Source organism: Urocampus carinirostris, chromosome 16, assembly GCF_059441175.1.
Source record: "Urocampus carinirostris isolate Australia breed hairy pipefish chromosome 16, RoL_Ucar_1.0, whole genome shotgun sequence".
Classification (NCBI taxonomy): Eukaryota; Metazoa; Chordata; class Actinopteri; order Syngnathiformes; family Syngnathidae; genus Urocampus; species Urocampus carinirostris.
Window position 1 is genome coordinate 2,812,729 of NC_142364.1, and position 20,915 is coordinate 2,833,643.

Below are 20,915 nucleotides of genomic sequence, written 5' to 3' on the forward strand. Positions count from 1 at the left end.
TATCACATTGAGTTCCAAGTCCTCTCACCGTTCAACCAAAACTGTTAGATCATGAACTTTTTTTTTTTGCAACTGATGATTCGATTTTGGCGGTGCTCACCAGCAATAACATAAAAAATAAATATACATGTGAAAAAAAACACAGTGATTTTACTTTTGGTGTGATGTGACTTGACCTGTGACATTGGAGTAGCGGGTGGATGCAGGGCATTGCAGACGGTGAATTAAAATTAAAACATATTTTGAAACCCTCCACTTGCGAGGATTGTCATGCCCTCAAAATACTCGAATTTCCTCCTTATTTTTAATACGTCTCGATCAATTTAGCAATTCAGCAAGAGTACCCTTCTTCATATTTCCATATTAACGCAACCTTTGTTTCCATGGGCATCATGTTTTTGCTTCTCACTATAGCATCCCTGCAATCCTTGGGACCCATAGCTGACTCACAACATCTTTATGAATCACACAAGATTCTAAACTGAATAAAGGGAGAGAAAGGCATTGTGGGAAGTTGTTCAGCCAATAGCAAAACAGCATTTTCACACTTAAATCAAATTTCAAATCCAACAAATCAATTTAAAGCTTTTTGTGCAGATGCTTGAAGATTTTTAGACGAATAGAAGTACATCCTAAACAATTGAGTATACATTTTAATTTCAGTAAAATATGGACGGTTTTTGTCTTAAAATCCCCAAATCAATCAAGATGTGCAATTGTAATTTACGGGTATATTATTTTATTATTTTTTCAGATGCAAGGTCTTATGTCCATTCCTGGGAGTCTGAGAGTCATCTGGTTTGTCTACTGGTCACTGCGTCTCGGCAGTGCTCAGATTTGGACCAATGAAGGTAAGATGTTTTCATTCAAAAAGACATTTTCCAGGGTTCGTACGGATGCTTGAAATCCTTGAAAATGCATTCGTTCTCAAGGATTGAAAAGAGCTTGAATTTTGGGTGAAGTGATTGTGAATGCTGGTCATTGTTGCCATGTTTCTCAAAAAGTCTGCTTAGAAATGACACTGACAGCTTCCTGGTGGCTCTCTCTCTCTCTCTCCTTTTATCTTTTTATCTTTTTATCTCTTGTTTCTCTTTCTTAACCCACACTCTCTACTCTTCTCTCCCCCTCTTTATCTTAATTCTTTCTCTCTAATCTACTAGTCCGGCCCCCCGAGAGAATTTTGGTTATCGTGTGGCCCCTGAGTTAAAATGAGTTTGACACCCCTGTCCTAGAAAGAGGATTTAGGTTTTTTTCGATTGAAAATAACTGGCAGTCCTTTGTACGCTTTGAGAAAACACTATAAAACGTAGAAAAACATTTTTTTTAATCTTGTGCAAGGACAATGGCGTTTCTTTTTTGTGGTTTTCAAAGACAATCTCGCAATCAATCTATTCTGTTTTTTCGGATTTTTTTTCAGTGTGTGACAATTTTCCCCCCTTTTCTAATATCTCCTGGCGAGCCAAGTCGGGGTTAAATGGCGCGTGGAGTTTGTAAGAATGCTGGCCCCGGGCCCTCAGAGTCCAATCTGTCACTTTCTTCCCGTAATCTTTCTCGACTACTTCTTTTTTTTTTTTTTTGTGTTTTGGCAATGGTGTCGCAGTTTGTTTTATTTGCGTATGTGGAAGCGCGTACTTAAACGCATATGTGTGGTTTTTTTTTTTTAGCGCCGACGGCAAAATCATATAGGGGCGGAAGGTTGCGGGTCGGGGGGGGATAATGTGCTCGAGTGCTTATAAAATTTAAACGTACATATTTGAAACCGAGCACACAAAACCGAGTAAAAGTGCAGAAATACATTTTTGAAGAAGTGTTGAGTGCAAAAGTACTCCTGTTTTACCATTGTTTTTAGTAGTATTTTTCCATATTCTGTTTTACTTATTATATTTATCCATCTATCCAAATATCTATATATATATATATATATATATATATATATGTATACATATAATGTATTGTTTTGTTTTTCCAAACATATATTTTTGCTTTTCAACATGTTTTTGTTTATATATTTTTCCCTGTTTTTCCACAAATAAAATATTTTGTTCTGAATTTTTATTCCTGTTTTTCCAAAATATATGTACAGTGGCACTTCGCGGTTCCACGTTCGCTGGTTCAGAGCTTTGCGGGTCTGGGAAAAAAAAAAAAAAAAAAAAAGTTTTTTTTTTTTTTTTTTAAAGCATTTTTGAAGGGGCGTCGCTACTTCGCGGATTTTCACTTTTTGCGGGTGGTTTCGGTCCCCATTAACAGCGATAACCGAGGGATTACTGTATTAGTTTTCTGATTGTATTTTGTTTTGGTAATTTAGTCAGTAAGTAAGTCAGTACCAAAGTTCGCACGAAAGTCAGTAAGTTGGTCAATAAATAAGTCAGTAAGTAAATCAAGGTGTTAGTTAGTCAGTATGCAAATCAGCAAGTCAGTACCAAAGTCAGCTTGAAAGTCAGTAAGTTGGTCAGTAAATACATCATTAAGTAAATCAGGGTGTTAGTCAGTAAGTTGGTAAGTCAGTCAGTCCGTAAGTAAGTAAATTAGTAAGTAAATCAGGGTTTTACGAAAGTAAGTCAGTCAGTCAGTATGAAAATCAGTCAGAAAGTAGGTCAGTACCAAAGTCAGCTTGAAAGTCAGTAAGTTGGTCAGTAAATACGTAGGTAAGTAAATCAGGGTGTTTGTTAGTCAGTCAGTATGCAAGTTGGTAAGTCAGTATGAAAATCCGATTTATAGTCGGTAAATAGGTCAGTAAGTCAGTACCAAAGTCAGCTTGAAAGTTAGTAAGTTGGTCAGTAAATGCGTCAGTAAGTAAATCAGGGTGTTGATCAGTCGGTAAGTCACTAAGTCAGAAAGTAGGGAGTACCAAAGACAGCTTGAAAGTTAGTTAGTTGGTCAGTCAGTCAGAATGAAAATCAGCATTAAGGTCAGTAAGTCAGAAAGTAAGTGAGTACCATAGACAGCTTGACAGTTAGTAAGTTGGTCAGTAAATACGTCAGTAAGTAAATCAGGATGTTAGTAAGTCAGTCAGTATGAAAGTCAGTAAGTAAATCTTGGTGTTAGTAAGTTGGTAAGTCAGTACGTCGGTCAGTAAATAAGTCAGTAAGTAAATCAGTGTGTTAGTAAGTCAGTCAGTCTGAAAGTCAGTAAGTAAATCTTGGTGTTAGTAAGTTGGTAAGTCAGTACGTCGGTCAGTAAATAAGTCGGTAAGTAAGTAAATAAGTCAGTTAGTAAGTCAGTCAGTAAGTATGAAAATCAGCATTAAAGTCAGTCAGTCTGAAAGTAAGTCAGTATGAAAGTCAGTAAGTAAATCTTGGTGTTAGTAAGTAGGTAAGTCAGTACGTCGGTCAGTAAATAAGTCAGTAAGTAAATCAGTCAGTTAGTAAGTCAGTCAGTCTGAAAGTAAGTCAGTATGAAAGTCAGTAAGTAAATCTTGGTGTTAGTAAGTTGGTAAGTCAGTACGTCGGTCAGTAAATAAGTCGGTAAGTAAGTAAATAAGTCAGTTAGTAAGTCAGTCAGTAAGTATGAAAATCAGCATTAAAGTCAGTCAGTCAGTAAATAAGTCAGTAAGTCAAAGTAAGTCAGTACCATAGTCAGCATGAAAGTCAGTAAGTCTGTCAGTAAATAAGTCGCTAACTTAATTTAGGGCGTAGTAAGTCAGTCAGTCGGAAAGAAAGTCAGTAAGTAAGAAATAAGTCCGTAAGTAAATCAGGGTGTTTGTCAGTCAGTAAGTCGGTCAGTAAATAAGTCGGTAAGTAAATAAGTCAGTAAGTAAATCAGGGTGTTAGTAAGTCAGTCAGTAAGTATGAAAATCAGCATTAAAGTCAGTCAGTCAGTAAATAAGTAAGTAAGTCAAAGCAAGTCAGTACCATAGTCAGCTTGAAAGTCAGTAAGTAAATCGGGCTGTTGGTAAGTCAGTAGGAAAGTCAGTAATTCTGTCAGTCAGTAAGTCTGTAAGTTAAGTAGAGTGAGCGAACGAGTGATCCAGTAAATTTAATCTTTGTGTTAAGATTCTATTTAGTCCCCCCCAAAAAGTGTACGTTTAGGAGTTAACTCGCTAAGGGAATTCATTCAAGTCTGTGTGCCCGTCCGATATTTTCCTACTCCAAACAATGCCAACTTTCTAAACACACTGGCACTTTATTCTGAAGATACAAACAACCAGACCCAAAATAAAGATCAATTTTACTAACCGTTTCAATTTCTACTGTAAAAATTGTTTTTTTCCGCAAAGTATTTTGGTGTCGGCCGCTCCGAATGAGGAGAGGAATATCCTTTGTGATGTCGAGCAGAAATAATTCAATTAGCTTTCATGTGGTTGCATGTGGACTGAGTTATTTATGTTCTGTGGAAATCGGATACAAAACAAGCCTCATGTGTCTCTTCTAATTAACTCCTTCACTGCCAAGGCCAGATAGAATCTCACATGTCGTCCGTCGATGGCGAGGAACGAGTAAATGAAGAGTTATTCTCAACTCAAGTGGCTCAAACGAACAGCTTGTGTGTTTTTTAGAATACTTAACTGTAATTAACTCGTTCACTGCGAGGCCAAATATAATCTCTGATGTCCATACATGTCGTCCGTCGATGGCGAGGAACGAGTAAATGAAGAGTTATTCTCAACTCAAGTGGCTCAAACGAACAGCTTGTGTGTTTTTTAGAATACTTAACTGTAATTAACTCGTTCACTGCGAGGCCAAATATAATCTCTGATGTCCATACATGTTGCCCGTCGATGGCGAGGAACGAGTAAATGAAGAGTTATTCTCAACTCAAGTGGCTCAAACAAACAGCTTGTGTGTTTTTTAGAATAATTAACTGTAATTAACTCGGTCACTGCCAGGCCAGATATAATCTCTGATGTTCATACACGTCGCCCGTCGATGGCGAGGAACGAGTAAATGAAGAGTTATTCTCAACTCAAGTGGCTCAAACAAACAGCTTGTGTGTTTTTTAGAATAATTAACTGTAATTAACTTGGTCACTGCCAGGCCAGATATAATCTCTGATGTCCAAACATGTCGCCCGTCAATGGCGAGGAACGAGTAAATGAAGTTATTCTCAACTCAAGTGGTTCATACGGACATCTTGTGTTTTTTTTTTTTTTAAATAATAACTGTAATTAACTCGGTCACTGCCTGGCCAGTTTAAATCTTGATTAGCAATACCTGTCGATCGCAAGGGACAAATAAATTAAGAGTGATTCTCTTCTTAAGAAGCTCAAACTTTATTTTTCTGAGAATAATTAACTGTAATTAACTGCCAAGCCAGATATAATCTCTGATGTCCATACATGTCGCCCGTCGACGGCGAGGAACGAGTAAATGAAGAGTTATCCTCGACTCAAGTGGCTCATACAGACAACTTGTGTTTTTTTTTTTTTTTTAATAATTAACTGTAATTAACTCGGTCACTGCCAGGCCAGTTCAAATCGGTAACTTCAATATAATAATGGCGAGGAACAAGTTGAGTGATTCTCTACTAAAGTGGCTCAATCTAACAGCTTGTGTGTTTTTTAGAATAATTAACAGTAATTAACTTCTTTACTGCCAGGCCAACTCAATATTTAAACGTCAATACTCGTCAACGGAGAGGAACAAGTTAATGAAGTGTGATTCTCAACTCAATTGGCAAAAACTGACAATTAACTTGATCAAAGCTGGGCCAGTTCAAATACATATTAGCAATACCCGTCGATTGCAAGAGACATATAAATGAAGAATAATTAACTGTAATTAACTGCAAGGCTGGGTATTGGCATTTAAGATCGATGGCAAGGAACAAATAAAGGAAGGGTGATTCTCTAATGAACTCAAACTAACAAATGGTGTTTTTTTGGGGGGGAACGATTAACTAATTAATTTGTTCACAGCCAAGCCAGTTATTGGCATTACCTGTCGATGGCGAGGAACGAATAAATGAAGAATGATTTTCTCCTAAAGTAATTCAGACTAACGGCCGGTGTTTCATTTTTAAAGAATAATTAACTGTAACAACTGCCAGCATTACCAATCAATGGCAAGGAACAAATAAATGAATACTGATTCTTGACTCAGGTGAGTAAAACTAACGGCTGGTGTTTTATTTTATTTTTTAGAATAATTAACTGTAATTAACTCGTTCACTGCCATACCGGTTATTGGCATTACCCATTACTGGTGAGGAATAACTAAATGAAGAGTTACTCTACTTAAGCAGCTCAAATGGGCATCTGCTGTTTTTAGAGAATGATTAACTGCAATTACCTCGTTCACTGCCAGTTTAAAATGTTAAAATCAATAGCGAGGAACAAGTAAATGAATAGTGATTCTTGACTCAGGTGGCGTTTTTGGGAGAATAATTAACTTTAATTTGTTCACTACCAGGTTGGTTATTGGCCTTAACAGTCAATGGTGAGGAACGAATAAATGACGAATGGTTCACTTGTTCACTGTTGGGCCAGTTCAAATATTTTCATGCGAGTATCGAGTAAATGAAGAGCGGGTCTGTTTTTAAAGATGATTCCGATGGTTATCTGATGAACTGACTGAGCAGATAAACAACAAGGGATCGGAGGAGTCAGGAACCTTATTTGGTCACCTTCGTTTCTGTCCGGCCGGTTTTGAAGACGCGCTTTCTCGTTTGCAGTATCGGAGGTGCGCTACGGACGCCTGGACTCCAACGTGACGCTCGCCTGCGGGAAGTCGCAAATCAGGTGAGGAATTCCGAAGCCGCTTCTGAACCCGTCTTTTGTTGAAGGACGGCTCCTGGACAGGAAGAACAGGAAAACGAATATTTCAAAATAAAAGAAAATGGTAACATTTGCCTGGTTTTGGTGGTCCAACAGGGAAATATTTCCCCTAAGTCCCAAATTGATTTATAGTATTTTACTGTTTATATTTTGAAGCATTGGAGATAAAAGATTTGTGAAGCTAGAAGTAGAGTGCAAAATAGAATAGACTAGAATATACCTTTATTGTCATTGTTACAAAATGGGTTGAACATAGTGTGACAACGAAATTGGACGTGGCACTCCAGTTCCATATTTTACAGTGAGGATAAGGAAAACAAAGCGATAATAAATAAACACTTAACGAAAATATTTGTTCCTTTATCTTCTTTGTTTTCTTTTATCCTCACTGTTAAATGTGATACTGGAGTGCCATGTCCAATTTCGCGTTGTCACAATACAGTATGTTCAACCCATTTTGTACCAATGACAATAAAGGTATATTCTATGTACCATTCTATTCTAATAAAAAGGGAAAAAACTATATGATATACAGATGGAGAGTGGGGGGGGAGAGATGGAGAGAAGAGATGGTGAGAGAGGGGGGGAGAGAGAGGGGGGAAGAGATGGAGAGAGAGGGGGGAAGAGATGGAGAGAGAGGGGAGAGGAGGGGAAGAGATGGAGATAGAGAGGGGGGGAAGAGTTGGGGAGACAGAGAGAGAGGGGGAGAGAAAGAGATAGAAGGATAGAAAGATAGAGGGATATAAAAAGAGAGATAAAGAAATAAGAGAAAGAGGGAGGGAAAAGAACAGAGAGGGCGAGAGAGAGTGAGAGAGACAGACATGTTTTTAAATCTGGTGCTCTGTACTGCAAGAAATGTAAATAAAATTGAGAAAAATAGACCTAATCATCATAAAATAAGAAAATTATTTTTTGTCTATGACCTGCCACAGATCCACCAGGGGAAAAAAAAAACAATTTGGAGCACACCTGTACATCGGAGATTGGCGCCTCTCATAATCCGTTATCTTTTTTGCGCAGACTCCCGGTGACGTGGCGGCGGGGGGACGGCCCGGCGTTACCGCGGCGACAAGTCTCCTCCGACGGCTCGCTGGTCCTGCTCCGCGTCAACCTGTCGGACCGGGGCAACTACAGTTGCTATGACGACCGGGGGCTCCGCCTCTACTCTGTCCAGCTCCGGCTGGGACGTGAGTCGATTTGGATTGGATATTTTGACTAAAATATGAAAGCCACAAATTATATAACGGGTATACTCCAAATTTCAAAACAAAATAGTTTCCCCCCCAGTGATATACGATCTAGTATCGGTATTGTTACACAAACCTTGTTCCCATCATGCCGAGGGCCGGCTCACCTCTGAAGGGCCGGGTGACGCTGTACACCTAAAAACAACGGCGACTGGATGATGAAGGTGATGTATCGGAGTCAGATCGGGAGACTTACTGGAAATCGTGGAAACCAGTTCGGTTTCATGTGGGGGGAGTAAAGCCTAACCCCCCCTAAGGAAGATATGGTGACCCTACATCTGTGTTGGTAAAGGGGGTCAACAAGCTGTGATATCATTACATAAAATTCCAAATAATGGAAAATGAAATTTGACTGATGATACAGTAGAGTAGCTGGTGGATGCTGTATGGGAAGGAGACTTCCACTTGCAAGGACTGTCATTAGAAGATTTCTGTGTTTTAATTGCCTCGTTATTTTTAACAATAGTCCTATTCTTAAGTTGGTTAAGACCATGCGCCCTAATGAGAGTAGCAGTTTTTGTGCCGTCTTTGTATTTCTTGATAGTCACAAAGTTGGTTTGGTTATCTTGTTTTTGCTTCTTTCTTTAGCATCACAGCGAGCCTGGGAGTCAGAATGCATAAATACAGTACAAACATAATTCTCTAGAAAAATGCTTAACTGAATAGAGAGAGAGAGGCATTGTGGGAAGTAGTTCAGACAATAGCATGCCAACATCTTCATCGTCCCTTGATGCATCTTATATAACTTTGAACAATAGTAGACATGCATCTTTGAGATGTAACCAGGTTTTTGTTATTGATGTGGTCTAATGGGGCAAAATCTTGTTTCAAGTGGCTGAAAAAAAACTCTTATTCCACACTGAATAGTGAAAAGGTTATAAAGGAGGGTGGCTGTATCCCGGAGTTCTACCTTACTTATGACTTTTGTCCTTTCAGACGCCCCCGGGCTGCTCAGTATATCTTGTCAAGTCCCCAATCACAGCCACGTCCGCTGTTCCTGGGTAGAATCCGTCAAGACCTTTCTACCTGTCAAGTACAACGCCTCCCTCAGGTAAGGAAGGGTCACTGCATTAGGTCACAATCCCAGATGACAAAAAAAATTAAACCAAAATGTATCTGTCATTGGTTATTGGTGAGTCCAGAAAGCAGAAAATTAAGATCATCCATACCAGAAGAGATTAATCGATGCATCTGGAGAGCAATAAATGGGAGGGATCGTGCTATAATCCTCAAATGATAAATACAATTACTCGGGACGTACTTTCTGGGGAATCCAGAGAGCAGGGAATTATAGTCATCGAAACCAAATGAGATAAAAGCATGCATAAGAACCCCTCTGTGTTTGACTGGGACAAATTCTGGCTATTCTTTTTCAAATCCTAACAACCAATTGCCTGTTCTTTTAGGAGAGTCCAAAGAGCAAGGAATTATAATCATCTAAACCAAAGGAGATAAAAGCATGCATAAGAATTCTCTGTGTTTGCCTGTGAGACAAACAGGAAGCTTCTGGCTATATTCTATAAACGAGAAGAACCAATTGCCTGTGATGTTCTATTTGGGGAGTCCAGAGAGCAAGGAATTATAATCATCTAAACCAGAGATAAAAGCGGGCATCAGCACCTCTGTGTTTGCCTCATGATGATATATTTTATCAGGGGAGGTCAGGAGTGGCAGCCCTGCCTGGTGGACCCGGTCCACAAGTTCTGCGACGTGGAGCACCCGTCCTTTTGGCAAACGGTGCACACCCTCAGAATCACCGCCACCAACGCCCTGGGCTCTCAGACCACCGCCGCCCGCTTCAAGTTGGACATGCTGCGTAAGGACGGCGGATTGCGCAAAAACCGGACCAGATGGACACTTCCTCAAAGTTCTTCTTTCTCCACAGTGAAACCCGATCCTCCGGAATCGGTGGCGGTCCAGAAGGTGGCTGGTTTCCCGAGGAGGTTGACCATCTCGTGGAAGGGTCCGTCCTCCTGGCCGCTCCACGACGCCTTCCCTCTCATATTTCACGTCCGGTACCGACCTCACGGATCTCAATACTGGTCCGAGGTGTATTCGGAAGAGAGTCCGGTGGTGGTGGTGGACGCCCTGGCGGGTCACCCCCACGAGGTCCAAGTCCGGGCGAGGGACGAGCTGGACGCCGAAAGCCAGTGGAGCGAATGGACGCCTCTGCGCGACGGGAGACCCTGGCAAGGTCGGGAAATGCTCGGGAACCGTAATTCTTTTCAAAATACCATCAAAATAAAACAACCCGATTTACAAATGTGTAATCTGCCTAGCAACAGAAACGTTGGTAGACTATGAAAAGGACTCACTTTAACTTAAACAGGTAGTATTTTCCTTTAGCTCACAAAAAAGACTTAAAAACTAGAATATAGCAGAAAATAACATTTAAATAACATTAAAATAAACAAATCATTTGATAAGGAAACCGATATAAACAGAATATAATATGTAATAGCATTTTTTTTCAGATAATTTTAATGACGACATGTATTTTCTCATAGAGTATCAGAATACGAAACAAATACATGTTAAAATTAGATTTGCGCAAAATAAACATAACTAAAGACACATTCTATAAAAAAACCCCAAAAGGAAATGATAAAAATATTCATTTAACCTTATTGCGTGGCGCTTAATGAAAAACTGATCCAATGACGTCTGCTTTTACCAGATTTTGGCAGTCCATCAGAAATGCCTGTCAACACTTTTATATAATGTATATATACACAATCATTATGTTTAACTAAAATATAACCGAAAAAAATGCAGCAGTCTGCTTTATCAGATATTATTTTCTCATTTTAAGGATAATTTTATAGCTATATATACTTGATTTTGATTTTTTAAATTTTAGATTTTTTTTTCCAGATTTTAAGTTTTATTTCAGTTATCTATTTGTTTTAAAATCAAAATAACAAAGAATATTGAGAAAAAATTGCAGAAGATTCTGCTCATTTTATCAGATTTTTCAGTATTTTTCTCATGTTACTCGTCGAAACGTGGAAATTAAGCGCACGAATGATAATTATTGAAACGGTGTCAGGAACAAGCTAAAATAAAAGACTTCAAACTGAACTTTCGATTTCCTTCGCATGTGAGCAATAAAGCAATGTTCATTCAAAACAGCAGAGTTTGCACAAGTTTCCTGCAATTCCTGTTGAGGACACAGGGGGTGCTAACACCAGGATTTTGTCATTGTTGGTCTTGTGCAGAAGAAGCCACATCTGAGCCTCCAGAGGATCAGTTTCCCGATTATTTTTTCCCCTTCGACACAAAACCCGAGACTTCCACTTCCAAGTCGCTAAGTAAGTATCTTGTTTTTATATCTTGCGTACGTTGAGTACTAAAAGGCGCTCCGAAATAAGATTTATTATTAACGTAAATGAGCCATGGGTTGACATTTCCCTATTTTTACATACATTATACATACATAAGTATTATTATATTTATTCATTTAATACATTTATCAGAATTTTTCTGTATTTTTAAATTTATATTGATCTCGTTTTTTGAATATTTTGTTTATTTATTGTAGTTTTAGTAATAAAGACAATTTATTTTGTGTTTTTAAGACATCAAACAATAAGTGCACGGAAATTCTCAATATACAAGTGATGGATTAGCGCAGTATTTTGTATTATATAAAAAAGGAATAGTAGAGAAATATTCTATTTTTATTTATGTATTAGATCCTTCCTTTTTTTTTAATATATCATGATATTGAATTTTTTAATTTATATAGATTTTTCTTGAATATTAACTTGATATTATTAATATAGATTTGTTTGTACTTTTTTGTTTTTATAAGACCTTAGTCGCCGATTGTAAAACTTAGAGTTAAGCTCTTAGGCCCGAGCCTTAAATGTCAATCAGTGCGTTCGGGTTCGGACCGGGCTTCTCTCTTGCTGACTTTTGAATTTTAACTATCGTCATTGCCCCAATTTTGTTTTTTTTTCGTGTCGGCCAAAGATGACCATTGCCACCCCCTCTCTGGTCCTCACAAATATATGAAAATTTGCTTTTGGGGGCTCGGTCACTCAAATCCAGTGGCCGGGGGATTTTCTAGGCCCTATCTTACCCCCCAATTGTTTTTGCGCAGAGCCGCAGGAGCAAGACGACGGCAATTTGGGATTGGCGATTTTGCTGGCTTTGTTTGCCGTGGTCATCGCCGCCACCGTCCTTTCCTTGGTTTGTGTGTTATGGTAAGACGCCATTTTTTTGGGGGGTTGTCGATTTTTGCACAAGTCCCGAGCTGAATATTCATAGTCGCGGGCAAGCTTTATTCTGATGTTCACCGTTATCATTTTCCAATCAGTCATTAGAAATGAAAACTGTGAAAAACTGATGTAATTTTGTGCATCAAAACAAAATGGTGTCATTCTAGACCAAGGGTGGGCAAACTACAGCATGCGGGCCACTTATGGCCCCCTATGGCTTTTTAATCCGGCTGAAAAAAAAAAAAAAATTCTAATAAAAATAGTTGAATTGGTGCCAGTCTTGTCCCTTTTCATGTAATGTACATTGAAATCACGTGAATCCCATTTATTTTTTCTGTATTTTAATCCAACCTACAGAACAAAAAAAATATTTTCCCTGGCACCCATTTTTCCTTCCTTCCTGCATGAAAATATCGTTTTCCTGAAATATTATGTACATAAAATAATGAAAATGCCATTTTTGAGAGTACAATTTTTTAATCATGTTAATTTCTTTGTATTTTAATTTGGCCTGCTGAACAAAAAGTAGAAACAAAACAATACTACTGAAAACAAAGGTTTTTTTTTTTTGCTAGTTTTGTCCCCGGTGTCCCTTTTTAACCAATACCACAATAAAAATACATTATTAATAAGACATTATGTTCATTCAAATCGTCTGTCACTTTTTAAAATTGTACATTTTTCTCGACTATAATCCGGCCATGGTAACAAAAAGCACTGTGTGGCACGGTCATGAGGTCGAACCTTCTGTGTGGAGTTTGCATGTTCTCCCCGTGCCTGCGTGGGTTTCCTCCCAAATTCCAAAAACATGCATGATAGGTTAATTGACTGGTCCAAATTGTCCCTAGGTGGGAATAAGCGAGTTAGTTGTCTGTCTCAATTGGCTAGCAACCAGTTGAGGGTGTCCCCTGCCCACTGCCCGAAGATAGCTGGGATTGGCTCCAGCACCCCCGCGACCCTACTGAGGATAAGTGGTGCAGATCATGGATAGATGATTTTGTATATTGAAATCATGTAAATGACATTTCATTCTTTTCAAATTGTGTATTTTAATCCAGCCGCCAGAATAAAAAGTAAAAAAAAAATAGTACTACAGATAAAAACATGCTTGCCAGTCTTGTCCCCAGTGTCCCTTTTCTCCTCCTCCCACATTAAAATATATTTTTCATAAAAAAATTACGTACATTCAAATCATGTAAATGTCCTTTTTCATATTAGTTCTCAACAATGGTTCATTTTTCAGTATCTTAATCCGGCCTGTGAAACAAAGTAAAAAAACAACCCCAATAATAAAAATTTTAAAAAAAGGTTGTTTTGGGTGCCTTTATTTTTGTAGTTTTAGTAATTAACACAATTTATTTTGTGTTTTTTAAGACGTCAGTCAAACAATAAGTGCACTGAAATTCTCAACATACACGTGATAGATTAGCGGATTATTTTATATTTATATAATATAAAAAGAAAATAGTAGAGAAATATTAAATATTTATTTATGTATTGGATTTTTACTGTTTTTTAATATGTCAACATTTTAAAAAATCATGTAAATGACATTTCAATCCATTTTTAAATTATGTGTTTTAATTCAGCCTGCAGAACAAAAAGTTAAAAAAAATAGTAGGGATAAAAACAACATAAAAGCAAAGTAAAAAAACAACCCCAACAATCAAGATTTTAAAAAAAAAGGTTGTTTAGGTGCCTTTCTTGTCCCCTGTGTCCCTTTTCGCCCCATAAAAAAATATTTTTCATATACCAAATCATTTAGATGTCTTTGAGTTATCATTTTGTTTGTATTGTAATCTGGTTTGTGGAACAAAAATATTTAAAAAACAAATGATACTAGAGTATTATAAATATAGTTTTGGGGCCAGTCTTGTCCCCAGTGTCCCTTCCCCCATTAAAATATATTTTTCATAAAACATTACGTACACCGACAAATAATGTAAATAATGTCATTTTTCATATCAGTTTTCAACAATGGTTTATTTTTCAGTATCTTAATCCGTCCGTGAAACAAAGTAAAAAAAAAAAAAAACAAACCCCAATAAACGAGATTTAAAAAAAGGTTGTTTAGGTTCCTTTCTTGTCCCCAGTGTCCCTTTTCGCCCCATAAAAAATATTTTTCATACACTAAATCATTTCGATGTCTTTTAGTTATCATTTAGTTTGTATTATAATCTGGTTTGTGGAACAAAAAGTTAAAAACCAAATGATACTAGAGATTTAAATACACATGTCGTTTTGTCTTGTCCCCAGTGTCCCTTTTGTGGTCCCCCTTCCATAAAAAACCCAATGTACCGCATATGTAAACGGCATCTTATACTCGACGGTGTGTGCGCTCCCATTGCAGGTTACGGCACAGGCGGCGTGAAAACGCCACCAAGCAAGAACTTTCCTCTGTGCTCAAAATGAAGTCCATGCCGGTTTGATGTGAGTCCTTTTTGCTTTTTTTTTTTTCGATATTGGGGGCGGGGTTTACAGGGTAAAGCATTCGCCGGATCCGAGCAAACCACGATGACTGGCAGTCGAATCAAATCAAATTAGCGCTTTTCAGACATGTGGAAATGATAAAAATCAATGTATTATAACAGTTTAAGGGATCCAGAGAGCAGGGAATTGTAATAATCTAAACGAGAGCCGATAAAAGCTTGCATCGGCACCTTCGTGTTTACCTGAGAGAAATAGCCGGAGTCTGTTTTTCAAGTAATAAAATCCAAACGAATGAGACATGCTTTTTAGGAAATCCGGAGAGCAAGGAATCAGCTAAAAGAGAGAAATGCATGCACCGAAAACTTCATGCTTTCCTGAGAGAAATGGGAAGACTCTGGCAATTATTTTTTCCAATGATAACAACTATAAACGCTTCCGACATTTAAGAAATTTGGAGAGCAGGGAATTACGGTTATCTAAACCAGGAGAGTGAGAACTGTGCGAAGCCGGCTATATTCTTTAAATGGTTCAAACCGATGGCTTGATTTGGGGAATCTGAGAGCATGGAATTGTAATAACCTAAGAAAAGATAAAAGCATGCATCAGCAAAGACAAAAATAGGCTATTTTTATGATATAAGAATTAATTGCTTGAGATATTCTCTTTTGGGGAATCCAGAGAGTATGGCATTATAATAACCTAAGAAAAGATAAAAGCATGCATCAGCAAAGACAAAAATAGGCCATATTTATGATATAAGAATTAATTGCTTGAGATATTCTCTTTTGGGGAATCCAAAGAGCATGGCATTATAATAACCTAAGAAAAGATAAAAGCATGCATCAGCGAAGACAAAAATAGGCTATATTTATGATGTAAGAATTGCTTGAGATATTCGCTTTTGGGGAATCTGGAGAGCATGGCATTATAATAACCTAAGAAAAGATAAAAGCATGCATCTGCAAGGACAAAAATAGGCTATATTTATGATATAAGAAATAATTGCTTGAGATATTCTCTTTTTGGGGAATCCGGAGAGCAGGAAATTACACTCATTAAATAACGAGTTGATTATAGTAGGCCTTAACACCACCTCTGTGTTTTCCTGATGGGAAAATGGGTGGAGTCCAGTATCTCATCTTCAAATAATACTAAAACAAATTGCACTATTCTTTTAGGGAGTAAGGAGAGTAAGGAATTACAATCATCCAAACAATAGATAAAAGCAAGCATCAGCTCAAAAAACATGGGAGGACTATATTTTACAAATGAAGATAAACAATTGTTCGAGGCATTTTTTTTCTGGAAATCCAGAGAGCAAGGAATTACGATCGTCTAAAACAGGGGTGTCAAACTCATTTTAACTCGGGGGCCACAGGATATGAAAAATATTCTCTCTGGGGGCTGGACTTGTAGATTAGAGAGAAAGAAATAAGAGAAAGAGAGGGAGAGAAAAGGAGAGAGGGTAAGACAAAGAAATAGAGAAAGGGAGAGAGACAAAAGAGAGAGAATGTGAACAAAAGAATTAAAAAGAGAAATAGTTAGAGAGGGGGAAAGAGAAAAAAATCCAAAGAAATAGAAAGTGAGTGAAGGAAAGAGAGAAGGGGAAAGCAAAAGAGAGAAGAGAGAGAAAAGAAAAAAAGGGACAAAGAGGAACAAAGAGAAAGAGACCTAGAAGGTGAGAGAAAAATGGAGGAAGAGACTGAGTAAGAGAGAGAGAGGGAGAGAAATAAATAAATACAAGTACAGTGTTTGTGAGAGGCAGCTGGCTTTGGGAACATCAAGTGGACATATTTCAACCTGCAACTCGTTTTTCTCTTGCACTTCAATCCCTCAGCGGGCCTAAACTGGCCCGCGGGCCGCCTGTTTGACACCACTGGTCTATAAAAAAAAAAAAGTGCGTATCAGAAGAGAATGAAATGAGTAGAGTAGAACTACATTCTTCAAATAATAAAACCAATCACATTCTGGGAATCCGAAGAGCAAGGAATTACAAATATATATACAAAGAAAATAAAAGCAAGCATCAGAAGAGACAGAAATCGGCGCATTAGGGTTAGGGCTATTTGTTACAAATGACAAAAAATAATCAAATGCGATTGACTTATTGGGAAATCCAGGGAGCAAGGAATTACAATCGAGAGGGGACAGAAGCATGAATCAGCAGAGAGCAATGCACGAAGTTTGGTTCCATTTTTCAAACGATAAACAATCTTTTGAGATATTCTTTCTAGGGAATCCACAGAGCAGGGAATTATAATCTAAACCAGAGAAAATAAGGCTCAAAGCACCCTATTTTTGGTCTTAGCTCCGCCCCCACATCCAAAGCGCCACCATCTGGTTTAGTTTTGCGCGTGCGAGGGCTTCCCACACGTGTGGTTTCACGTTTTTTTTTCTCCCCGTTGCCGGTTCGGGACACGCTAGCTAGCCGACGTGCGGTCTTGCTAGCTAGCTAGCTAACCGCACGTCGGCGTAATCGCAACCTCGAAGGCCGTTGGTGGTTTTGACCGAACGCGAAAAATACACAAGTGAGAGGGACGTTCCGTTATTCTGATTTTGGATGAAAAGGATCAGATATGTTCGTGAAAAACGATGAAAATGCATTTTTGTAATTAAAGTATGAGCATTGGTTACCATTTTAAAGGGATTGATTGCTAATTACAAAAACTAAAATGAAGCAAATTAAAAAAATAAAAATAAAAATAAAAAGTTCAATTTGTTTATATAAGGAAATGTATTTTAGTCGTTTGAAAAATAGATAGACTGATAGAGATATAGACAGATAGATAGAAATAGCTATAGAAATAGATAGATAGATAGATAGATAGATACTTTGTTCATCCCCGAAGGGAAATTCACATTTCCAGCAGCATCCCTGAGCTGAGAACAAACAATCGAAAATAACACGGGAGCTGCTGGAGTGGCTGCCATTCGTGACGGCGCCGGAAGAAACGATTCAATTTGAATCATGTACAAACAAACAAACAAAATATTTATGTTTCAATAAGTGGAAAATGGGGGGAAAATAATTTCTCATGCTGAAATAACCAGGTAAAACTAATTTTAAGTTACCTGTCCAAATGAAGAGACAGATATAGATACAGATAGAAATATAGAGATAGAGATAGAGAGATACAGATATAAAATAGATAGATCGAGACAAATATAGATATAAAGATAGATAGATATATAGACAGATAGAGACAGATATAAAGATAGATATATATAGACAGATAGAGATACAGACAGATAGAGATACAGACAGATGGAGAGAGATGGATAGATAGACAGATAGAGATAGATAGTAATATCTGTTTTGTTGACTATTTTCTTTGTTTTTGGAACATAACTAAGTTTTTTTCCCCGATGTTTTGTGGAATCTATAATGATAAAAATTACTGTTTATTTGTATTTTTTTTATGAGGTTTGTTTCCATTTTTCTGATTTTCTTGCGGTCTTCTCAGAAAACATTTCACATATTTCTTGCCCCAGAATTATCCCCCACCCCCCTTTTTTTTTTTTTTAGAATATTTTGTTTTTCATAATTTTTAGAAATCGTTTCCCCTGTTGGGATTCGTACGGGTGCTTGAAATCCTTGTAAATGCTAGAATTTTTTTGTTGTGTTTTCAAGCTTGTAAATGCTTGAAATTGTTGTCATGTTTAAGTTAGGCGTTGGGCTTCAAATTAAGGGGTTAAAATGATGTTATGGTTCCAAGATAGGATTGGAGCTGTGGTTAGAAAGTAACATTTAGGATTCTTATAAGGGTATTCAACTGAATTTAGGGTTTTGAAAGGGTTGAGTTTACAACTAGGGTTAGGAACTAGGGTTTAGAGCTAGGGTTATAGCTTAAATTAGGTGTAGGGTTACGGTTTGAATTAAGGTTAGGAGCTAGGGTTTTGGGCTGCAAATCAGGATTTTAAACTGGCTTTAGGGTCTGGAAATTGGATTGGGGCTAGATTTAGGGTTTAAAACCAAAGTTGAGGCCCCTGAATTTCTTCTTTTAAAGGTATTAGAGAAAATGGCCTTGAAAGTGCTTGAATTTGGATGTATGAACCCTGCCCTATACTTTAATATATATATCATTTCCCCCCCCCAGCTATTTTGGAATATTTTTCTTTGTTTTTCGACAGTCACCACGGAGCCTGCCTATATACATGTCAAATAAATCAGAATCATGAAAACCAAACAATGAAACGGAACATAAGAGAAACAAGGCCCCGTAAACAAACAGTCATAAAATCAGGAATGTTTTTCTTTCTTTTTCAAAACAAGCGCAATTCTGTTTCCAATAACGCAAAATCAAAACACATGTTGCTCACTATCGATTTTTGCCGTTCTCTCTTTTCAGGTTCCGCGGAACGTCATCTCCTCGCGGGTCCGTTCTAGGGCCCCCTCACCCCCGCGCCCCAGCAGACTCCATTTCCCACAATGCATCGGGCAGCTGGATGAGAACCCGTCCTGTATTATATTAATTTTCTCTTTTTCGTTGCATGGTTATTATTTTGAGTTAGCGCCAACATTTGATGATTATAAAAATAGACTTTTATATCCCTGAAATCTTCCTCAGTAGTACATCAAAATGAAGATGGTAGTTTATATTTACAAAATACACAAAAAACACCATTCATTGTTCTAAATATGACCCTTGTGGGCGTTAATGGAACTACAAAAACAGTGAATCATCTTGATTAACTGCCGATTACTGCAGTCGCCATTTTTGGGATATAAAGGCAATTATTATTAATTTTTTTTTACGGAATAAAACATCTGTGAGGAAAGTAGGCCAAAATGTCGGTCACTGTTTTTCAAAATAAAAACAAAAAAGGGTTTATAAAAAAATAATAATTTGGATTAACTGCTGATTACTTCGGTCGCCATTTTTGGGATTGAAAAGGCAATTAGTATTTTTTTTTTTTTTACATAAGTAAACATCTGTGGGGAAAGTAGGCCAAAATGTTGGTCACTGTTTTTCAGAATAAAAGTGATAAAAGGAATACAGTATCAAAACTATTTTGATTGACTGCCAATGAATCATTTACTTTAAAAGGTTTAGGATATATAAGTCAATTATCACCATTTTACTTTTTTACCAAATGTTGATCATTATTTTCCAAAATAAAAGTAAATATATAAAATATATTCTAGATTGCCGATTGTTTGAAATTTAAAATGATTCATCAAAATAAAAATCATTTTTTTCATATACATTTATGAAGACAGTATAAATATAATATATGAATAATATATTCTAGATTGCCGATTGTTTGAAGTTTAAAATGATCAGTCAAAATAAAAATCTTTTTTTCATGATATACATTAAGACAGTATTTTTCAAAATAAAAGTAAATATAATATATAAAAAATATATTCTAGATTGTCGATTAATTGTTTAAAATTTAAAATGATCAGTCAAAATAAAGATCTTTTTTTCATGATATACATTAATGAAGAAAGACATTATTTTTCAAAATAAAAGTAAACATAATATATAAAAAATATATTCTAGATTGCGGATTGTTTAAAATTTAAAATGATCAGTATGTTCTCCCCGTGCTTGCGTGGGTTTCCTCCGGGCACTCCGGTTTCCTCCCACGTTCCAAAAACATGCATTTCAGGTGAATTGGCCGGTCCAAATTGTCCCTAGGTGTGAATGAGCGAATGAGTTGTCTGTCCCTGTGTGCCCTGTGATTGGCTGGCAACCAGTTCAGGGTGTCCCCTGCCCACTGCCCGGAGATGGCTGGGATGGGCTCCAGCCCCCCCGCGACCCTAATGAGGATAAGCGGTACGGCTAATGAGATAATGAGATGTCACAATAAAAAGTTTTCATGGTATACGTTAATGAAGAAAGACAATATTTTTCAAAGTAAAAGTAAATATAATGTATAAAAAATATATTCTAGATTTCAGAATAATTGTTTGAAATTATCAGTCAAAATGAAAATCATGTTTTTCAAAGCCCTAGTGTGTAATATTTGACCATTAGAGGGCACTTTTGTGTAATGCAAAAGCAGTACCAAATGAGCACTGCGTAGCAGCATGTCAAAGAAATAAAAATTTCTCAACTAATGAATGATTTATAAACATTAACATTGATATAATGGTTCATGTTAAAATGTTTTTAGTACCACAGGGAGGCGCTAAGTATGACACACTCTCCCTATGAGTAATAAACATTTGTAAGACCAGATAATATCAAAATAAAACTATTAAAAACATAACTCTGCTACAAGTATCCTTTTAACTTATTTTGAAAAACAATGGTCAACATTTTGGCTTCTTTGCCTCATTTTACAAATACTTTC

At 37.1% G+C, this 20,915-nt stretch overlaps 1 protein-coding gene across 1 annotated transcript; it reads left to right on the forward strand.

Annotated features, from left to right (window-relative positions):
• Positions 1-751: 751 nt before the first annotated feature.
• On the forward strand, positions 752-19,094 carry il11ra (interleukin 11 receptor subunit alpha). Its single transcript, XM_088356012.1, has 10 exons — positions 752-851; positions 6,610-6,676; positions 7,733-7,899; positions 8,896-9,010; positions 9,615-9,775; positions 9,845-10,153; positions 11,178-11,270; positions 12,065-12,167; positions 14,533-14,612; positions 18,962-19,094. The coding sequence occupies exons 1-9, from the start codon at positions 755-757 to the stop codon at positions 14,609-14,611; spliced, it is 1,191 nt and encodes a 396-aa protein (XP_088212138.1). The 5' UTR covers positions 752-754; the 3' UTR covers position 14,612; positions 18,962-19,094.
• The last annotated feature ends 1,821 nt before the right edge of the window (positions 19,095-20,915 follow it).

Coding starts and splice junctions, on each gene's coding strand:
- il11ra (XM_088356012.1), top strand. CDS start 755: ATGCAAGGTCTTATGTCCATTCCTGGGAGTCTGAGAGTCATCTGGTTT. Junction 7,900..8,895: donor TGTCCAGCTCCGGCTGGGAC/GTGAGTCGATTT, acceptor TTGTCCTTTCAG/ACGCCCCCGGGCTGCTCAGT. Junction 10,154..11,177: donor CGACGGGAGACCCTGGCAAG/GTCGGGAAATGC, acceptor GGTCTTGTGCAG/AAGAAGCCACATCTGAGCCT.